Source organism: Lactuca sativa, chromosome 7 (genome assembly GCF_002870075.4).
Source record: "Lactuca sativa cultivar Salinas chromosome 7, Lsat_Salinas_v11, whole genome shotgun sequence".
Taxonomy (NCBI): Eukaryota; Viridiplantae; Streptophyta; class Magnoliopsida; order Asterales; family Asteraceae; genus Lactuca; species Lactuca sativa.
The window spans coordinates 91587401-91595990 of NC_056629.2; the positions used below are offsets into that span (position 1 = coordinate 91587401).

At 44.3% G+C, this 8590-nt stretch overlaps 1 protein-coding gene across 1 annotated transcript; it reads left to right on the top strand.

The window, feature by feature from the left end:
• The first annotated feature begins 6456 nt into the window (after positions 1–6456).
• On the top strand, positions 6457–8279 carry LOC122195035 (uncharacterized). The gene is made up of 2 exons (XM_042896498.2): positions 6457–6591; positions 7121–8279. Exons 1-2 carry the CDS (start codon positions 6492–6494, stop codon positions 8206–8208), a joined length of 1188 nt encoding a protein of 395 aa, XP_042752432.1. The 5' UTR covers positions 6457–6491; the 3' UTR covers positions 8209–8279.
• The last annotated feature ends 311 nt before the right edge of the window (positions 8280–8590 follow it).

Sequence of the window (8590 nt, forward strand, 5' to 3'; positions counted from 1 at the left end):
TGAGCGGCACTGCGATCTTGGAGAAATCCTTAATGAATCTCCGATAATACCCTGCCAACCCAAGGAAGCTCCTGATCTCAGAGGGTGACTTCGGCACCTCCCAACTCATCACTGCCTCAACCTTGGCCGGATCGACCAATATCCCTTTCTGATTAACAACATGTCCTAGAAATTGGACCTCCCGCAACCAGAAGTCACATTTGGAGAACTTTGCATAAAGCTTCTCCGACCTCAATACCTCAAGGACCTCCCTCAAATGCTCCTCATGCTGCTCTCTAGATCTCGAATACACCAGAATGTCGTCGATAAATACAATCACTGACCGATCCAACATCGGCCTGCATACCCTGTTCATGAGATCCATGAACACAACCGGGGCATTGGTGAACCCGAAAGGCATCACCACAAACTCATAATGCCCATATCGCGTCCTAAACGCTGTCTTCTGGACATCCTCATCCCGTACTCTCACCTGATGGTACCCTGACCTCAGATCGATCTTGGAAAACCAAGATGCTCCCTGCAACTGATCGAATAAATCATCGATCCTCGGTAACGGGTAACGGTTCTTGACCGTCACTTTGTTCAACTCCCGGTAATCAATGCACATCCGGTGTGAACCATCCTTCTTCTTGACGAACAGAATAGGTGCTCCCCACGGCGAGCTGCTCGGCCGAATGCATCCCTTCCCCAGCAACTCCTGGAGCTGCGAGGACAACTCTTGCATCTCTGGAGGTGCAAGACGATAAGGCACCTTAGCAATAGGCGCGGCCCCCGGAACCAGATCGATACCAAACTCTACTTGCCTCACAGGAGGTACTCCCGACAGCTCCTCGGGGAAAACATCTGGAAACTCACGCACCACAGGGACCTCCTCAACTGACTTCGGTCTCTCAGAACCCTCCCGCGTATCCATCACATACGCCACAAAACCCTTACAGCCCTGCTGTAGACACTGCCTCGCCCTAGCGGCCGAACAAAAAGCTGATCCCGAACGGGTACCCTCGCCGTACACCGAAAGAACTCCCCCACTATGGTCTCGTATAGTCACCAGCTGACGCTCACAGTCGATGACAGCGCCGAATTGGCTCAACCAGTCCATGCCCACGATGACACAGACATCACCCATCGCAATAGGAATCAGGTCAATCGGGAATTCGACCCCGAAAATCTCTAACACGCATCCCCGGAGAACCTCCGTGGCACAAATCACTCTCTCGTCAGCTATAGAAACTCTCAGAGGCCGACTCAACGACTCACGACTAACGCTGATATGCTGACTAAAGGCTAAAGATACAAAGGATCTACTCGCACCCGAGTCAAATAACACTAAGGCAGGCACAGAGTTCACAAGGAAAGTACCTACGCATATAATAACATAAGCATAACGTTTCGACATTAAAATAAATACATGAATTACCGCATACCTGCCACAACATCGGGCGCAGTGCGGACCTCCTCTGCAGTCAGCTGAAAGGCTCTCCCCCGAGCCCTCGGGGCCTCGGCCTTCACCGGTCGAGTCGCAGTAGCTCTGGGAGCAGGTGCAGATCCCTGAAGAAGCTGAGGGCACTCGGCCTTCCGATGGCCTGTCTGGTTGCAATGAAAGCAAACCGTAAACCCCTTGGGGCACTCCCTAGCAATGTGTCCCTCCTTGCCACACTTGTAGCAAGCACCAGATCGACATGCCCCATCATGGCCCTTGCCGCACTTCCCGCAAGTGCGGCCCTTCGAACCTCCTTTGCTCGCATCGGCGGACTTTATCCGCTTGGCTGCCGGCTGGGACTGAGCCGGTCGCCGGTCCACCCGCTGAGACTCGGCCTCCTCCCTGGCCTGGGTCTCCAACTCGATCTCACGCTTCCTGGCATTCGCCTGAAGCTCAGCAAAAGTATGGTAAGTGGAGTTTGACACAAACTCCCGGATATCCCTCCTCAACACTCCCAAGTACCGGCTCATCCGAGCCTGATCAGTGGACACCAGCTCGGGGCAGAACATCGCCCTCTCATGAAACTTCCGCGTGATCTCCGCAACAGAATCAGTACCCTGCTTGAGGGTTAAGAACTCCTGAACCAATCGTTCCTTCTCCACCGGGGGAACGTACTCGTCCCTGAACATAGCAGTAAACCCCTCCCAAGTCACTGCTGTAATCTCTGCCAAAGTGAAGTTCGCCGTCACGAACTTCCACCAGTCCTTCGCTCCCAGACGGAGCTGGTTCAAAGCGAACCGTACCCTCAGGTGCTCAAGGCATGAACAAGTGTAGAAGCACCCCTCTATATCCGCGATCCACCTCATCGCAGCAATCGGATCCTGCGTCCCATCGAACTCTGGTGGCTTCGTGTTGCTGAACTCTCGGAACAGCAACGAGTCACCCCCCTGTGGCCTAGCAGCGGCCACAGCTGCAGTAGCTGCAGCGGTTGCAGCCTCAGTCAATGCGGCGTACCGCTCATCAAACGTCTCCATCAGGGTGGTCTTAATAGACCCAAACATCTCCGGGATCTTGGCCCGGATCGCCGCAGCTACCTCCTCGTGAATCATCTGACGAATCTCCTCGTCACTCACACCGCTCGAACTCGCTCTGTGGCGTGGTCTAACCATGATGTCTCTGAAATACAACATAGAACTATCAGAGACTCCATCGAGAATAATCGCACTCGATAACGCAACCCTACTCAGTCTCCGATATCCAGGGATTCTTACTTGGGTCTCCCACTGACCCGGTGTCTTCGGTAGTACGGGCCCAATACTACCGACCACACCACATCAGCATTCATCCCAAGTCTTCCTCCCCAAACCCCGGATAGTGAGTACTCTACTTCTGTTATGCACTATCTACCCGCACACTAGCAAAGCATCCCATATCGGCAAACTTCCCTAGACTAAGGCATCACAAATTAGGCCACTCTAGTCCTATCATGAATACCTAGTCTTCTAACATGCATAACAATTCATATCATATAATATTGTAAGGTATTTTGGGGATCTTTACCGTTCGGGCGCTGACTGATCGTACACACTGCTTCTTTCTTGCTTACCACAAAACCATTTACAAAAGTTTATGCCTTTATTTAAAAAGTTTTCCTTAAATCCTCGGTTTGAGTTCAGTTACTCCCGAAGGTGCACCCGAATCCCTCAAACCAAGGCTCTGATACCAATTGTAACAACGCAAATTTTCAAACAAATTTTTCATTTTAAAAAAATAAAGTATTTCCATTCAAAACAAGGCATAAATAATTTAAGTATTATGTCAAATACAAATAGTCTAAATCCCAAGATCATAAAAACATCCTTCAGTGTGTATCGATCACGCCGGCGCCTTCCCACGGTCCTCACTAGTACCTGAAACACATACATAACAACTGTAAGCATAAATGCTTAGTGAGTTCCCCAATATACAACTTACGCACATACGCCTTTCCAGGCCCTGACCTATCGGTCCATGTGTCTCAGGGGACTTCCGTCCCTGCTGGGTAAACCTTCCGGTCCTACCCACGCCGATCTTCCGGTCCATCACACAACATATTGCCTTCCGGCCCATAACATATTGCCTTCCGGCCCATAACATAATCGCCTTCCGGCCCATAACATACATAACAAACAGATTACCACATATAGCATACATATCACATATCATATCTGACCTTCCGGTCACACAGTCAAACCCTTCCGGGTACAGTATAGTGAGAAGACTCACCTTGTGAATGCTGAAAGCTAGCAAATCCTGAAATCACTCGTGCACAATCCGACGAGCTACAACCTCCCTATAACATCACAAATCTCTCATTAACACTTATATCTTCTAAGTGTGACTATCCCTAAGAAGTCAGACTTAGGTCAACGGTCAACGGTCAACGGTCAACTCGTCCGGACTCGGCGAGTACCATGTCGACTCGGCGAGTCTAGACGTCCTCCAACTCTCTGAGATTCCCTATCTACTCGTCGAGTATCCTCCTTGACTCGACGAGTTACTCCTGGAAGAATCGCGGGGCCACCCCGACTCAACTCACCGAGTCTGAAGAACAACTCGACGAGTCCCAGTTAATCTTCAAGCTACTCGCCGAGTCTGTTCATCGAACTCGGCGAGTCCATGCCATGCAACCGCTCAAACTGCATCCTAAGGTCAGAACTGCTTCGACCATTCCTAGGTCTGGCCTTCCTAGGCTGATCCATCACGTAAAGTCCTCATTTCAGTGCTCATGATACACCATATGATTCATAATTTACATTTTGACGTAAGGCATAAGGATTCCAATCCAAAACCTTCATCAATTCCCGAAATGCACAGACATGGGACATTCTGGACCTCCAAAGGTCCCAATACAGGGTTACAATCGACATGGGGACTAGGGTAACATTCAATCTATTCACAAAAGGGTTCCATAAACCCTAATTCCATAATCACATCAACATAGCAGAGTATACTCGAATTCTTACCTGGATGATGTATCCTCTGTGTCCCCAATCCTCAGAATGTGACTCCCTTGCTGCTCCTTTAGCCAATCCCTTCTCTTCTTTGCACAACCACTCTTCTATAATCAACAATGGCCTATAATCCTTGCTCCAGATGCACACAATCGATTTAGGGTTCTTCTCAGAAGGCTAAAATGAACAATGACGGCCAATAAGTCTCCTTTATACGTCCCAAACCTGAACGGTTAGGGTTTTCGCTAAACAGCGTAGACTCGCTGAGTCCATATCTGGACTCGTCGAGTCCAGTCGCGAACCCGCGACCAAGTCTGCGATCCTACTCGGCGAGTCTAGGCTCCAACTCGCCGAGTCCCCTCTTAAATCACCCCAAAAACATAATTTAACAATACCTGAGATTTCGGGCTGTTACATGATTTGTGTACTCTTGAAAAGGAAGAAGGAGAAGAAGGAAGTGGGAGTTTCAAGAAGGAGGAAGTAGATCCATTTCTTGGTAATCAAGTCTTCATCTTGGCTTTTGATTTAATAGATCTCTTTGTTTTCCCTTTTATGAAGATTTTGGTCCATAAACGGGTGCTTGTGGGATTTGGACGTCCCCAAGCAAGATCCTTTCAGATCTGAGAGTATTGTGGATAGTTAAGGCATAAAGGTGGAAGCTTTATGCCATTAGAACTCCCCATGCAAAGTTTAAGAGTTGTTATGGCCTTTTGAGCAAAAAGGGTCATGCATGGATGTAAAGGCAGTAGCTTTGCGTGTTATTCCGACCCTAGAAGGTTAGATCTGGGTCCCAGATGCTTTGTGCTCGATTGAAATCGTCTGAATAGTTGTGGACATAGAGTGACTCCGCGAGTCACTCATAGGACTCGGCGAGTCAGGACGTTTCCTTTCCCAAAACCCTTCTTCTAGCAGGTATGAGTTGGGTTAGTAAGGGACTCAGTCAGTGTGGGTTCATAGTGGACCTGATGATCATCGTACTCGACGAGTTCAAGGAGGAACTCTGCGAGTCCAAGGCAATCTGCCTAATTTATGAAGGTGGACTCGACGAGTTAAAATGAGAACTCGACGAGTCAGATGAAGAAGGGTCCCGAAGTGTTGCAGGCGTACTCAACAAGTTCAAGGAGAACTCAACAAGTAGGATCGCAGTAGTAGGGCTTGGGTGGGGCCCAAGATAAGCGAGGCCTTAAAACAAGAATACAATAGGGTGCGTCTAGTTTATGTGTTATGTGTTATGGTTATATGTTGTAGGTGTTTAGCGGGCGGGGCCCAGAGACAGGCGGGGCCTAAGAGAAACAGATATGTATATCGAGCGGGGCTTGATGTTGGATTAGTCCGGAGTCGGGCGGCGCCCGATGTAGCAGACGAGGCCCAGTGCTTGCAATATGTGATTGTGTATGGTATGCGGTAGGTTGGGAAACTCACTAAGCTTCATACTTACGATTTTCAGTTTTGGTTTCAGGTACTTCTGGTAGCGGAGGAAAGAGCTCGGGGTGATTGCATGACACACACACCAAAGGAGTTTTAGCCTGAGATGTTTACTCTGATAAAACGAACAAGTTTTTTGAAATGATACTTTGTTGTGTTATATAATCCTTACTTATGGTTTTATTAATGTTTTAAAAAGAAATTTTTGGTTATGATTTTTTGAGATGTTACATTTGCTTTTTCAAGGGCTCCAACAAAGAAATTGAGGTTTATATGTATGAGAGAGAGAGGAGGTAACGATGGTCGGAGTAGATCGGTGGTTGTCGGCATTTCCAAACAAGAGAAAAGAGTGAGACATGAATGTAAAACATATGGAGAAAACCATGTAAAGAGATAAGTGATAACCCACATTCATTAAACAATTTAAAAATAAACAACACATTAAAATAACGAATCAAGGGACCAAAATCAAAAGATAAGCAAAAACCACATGGTCTGAATGCAAAATAAATAAATAAATAAATAAATAAATAAATATACCATGTAAATGTGTAATTTTGACAATACCACGGACGATTTGTAGTAATTTACTCTTGTTATTTTGTTATGTTATTTGTCAACAGAACCAAGCGTACTGGTAGGAGATTTCTATGCGATTAGGGATAAATTACCTGAAACTAGCGAATCTTTGGTGCTCTACTCATACTCAAGCCGTTTCTTCCACCGAAATCGTATACATCAGTCAATCAGGTAATTTTTGTCGAATAGTTTTGCTTATTATTTTGGATTCGGCGTGATTGGTTACTTGATTACCTAGGGTTTAATGGTTTACATTCATACAATTCGATACTAGTTTACATGTATTCTTGAAGTACATATTTTTCTGGTTTCTTAATTGATATTTAGTTTTGAGTAGTTTGGTATTTCAATCAGTATGATAGGTGTTCGTTATTGGATTCTTACTTTCTGCATTCTCAATTCTCCAAGTATCATTTGATTTTGTTTGCTTGATTATTATTAATAATAATACTTTTAATATAGTTTTTTCCGGTTCAGGTTTGATTAGCTTTTTGTTTTTCTAGTTAAGTAATTGACTTAGACATGTGTCTATGTACAAACACATATCGTTATCTTCATACTTCTTTCTACTTTTTTTTCTTTCATTATGGATTTTCGTGGCTTAGCTTAGACATGTCTTGATGAACAAATCCATATACTCTTGTTGATGAAATCGTGAAACATTTTTGCTTACTAACACAGTTTTGTTTATTTCTTCAAGAACATTTTGTAGGTGTCATAATGGTTAATACAAGGAGTATGACTAGAAACCAGAATTACCATGCATCTAGCCGGAAGAGGATCAGGGGTAGGGTACCCTCACCCTGGTCAGATCTTAACCATGATTTGCTTTATTTAATTATGATGCGACTCGGAGTTGTTGAATTTCTTTTATTTAGTAGAGTTTGCAAGTCATGGAGGTCACTTGCACTTTTTAACAGAAGCACGTTTATGGCATCCAAACCTCCAATGCTATTGTTTATATCTCCACGTGTTTATAAGAAGGATTGCTATCTACAGGACTTTGAAGGAAGAAAGTTCAAAACCATCATTCCTAAGTTAGTTGGGAGGAAGTGTGTTGGATTAACTTGTGGTTACTTGATATTATTCGGCAAGAAAACCCGTGACTTTTGGCTTGTGAATCCTATCACAACGCATGAACTTCATTTCCCTAATGCCCCTTTACATGTAAGTGATGGTGAAAAAAGAAAATTCAGGGCTATCCTTGTCTTTTCACCTTCAATAAACCGGTGGGTGTTTGCCATGTTACATAAATGGTACTATAAAGTATGGTTTTCTATAGCAGGTAAAGGAGAATGGAATCATGTTTCATCCACTTCCCCCCTAGTTGACTTACATGTTTTCAAGGGGAGGATATATACCCTAAACTGGAGTTTTACATCCGAAGGGAAACATGTAAGTGAAATGAGACTTGATCCGGTGCCTACATTAGTGCCTAAGTTATATTTTCTGCATCAACTTATAGCTTTTGATTTTATAACTTCGGATGAAAACCTTTATTTGATGGAATACATGTCCATGCATACGTACAAGGTTCACAAACTAGATTTTGACGAAATGAATTGTGTGCCTTGTGAAAAGTCAACACAAGAATATGCGTTTTTTAATAGTAGTTTGAAGTTTAGTGCTGCTGTTATTTCAGAGGCATGGGCTGCCTCATCCTCATCGTATTGCCAACAGAGATTTGCACGTACTGATAAACATGGAAAATACAAAGGCAGGTTGTATATTGCAAAAAGGTGGTACTTCCCCCATGAGTGTTTGAATATAAATCTCATAGATAACTAATTGTATGGACTTGTTAGCACTCTTATTTTTTGCTTTTATGTTTGAACATTTTCAAAAATACATTTTTTGATTTGCACACTATATATTCTGTAAATAATTTGGTTGTTATTCACTTTTTGCTTTAGACTATACCTGACAAATTTGTCGTGTCGTGTCAATATTTTTATTTCCGTGTCAAGTTAGCAGGTTATGGTTTAGACCTTGTAAATCAGTTGTGTCAGGGTTGAGACACTAAACATGTTAAAAGATGGAAGTTGGGGAAGTGGAAACCAAAATGTAAAAAAAAAAACTAGAAAGAGTATGAGAGGAAGGAAAACTTAAAAATAAAGTATTGATCTAGATAGCTAAATAAAACCCTTAAATCTCATATATAAACGGATTA

What these genes read in the sequence shown, in the direction of transcription:
- LOC122195035 (XM_042896498.2), top strand. Translation starts at nt 6,492, where the DNA reads ATGCGATTAGGGATAAATTACCTGAAACTAGCGAATCTTTGGTGCTCT. An exon ending in CGTATACATCAGTCAATCAG is followed by an intron (nt 6,592 to 7,120) that starts GTAATTTTTGTC and finishes TATTTCTTCAAG; the next exon opens with AACATTTTGTAGGTGTCATA.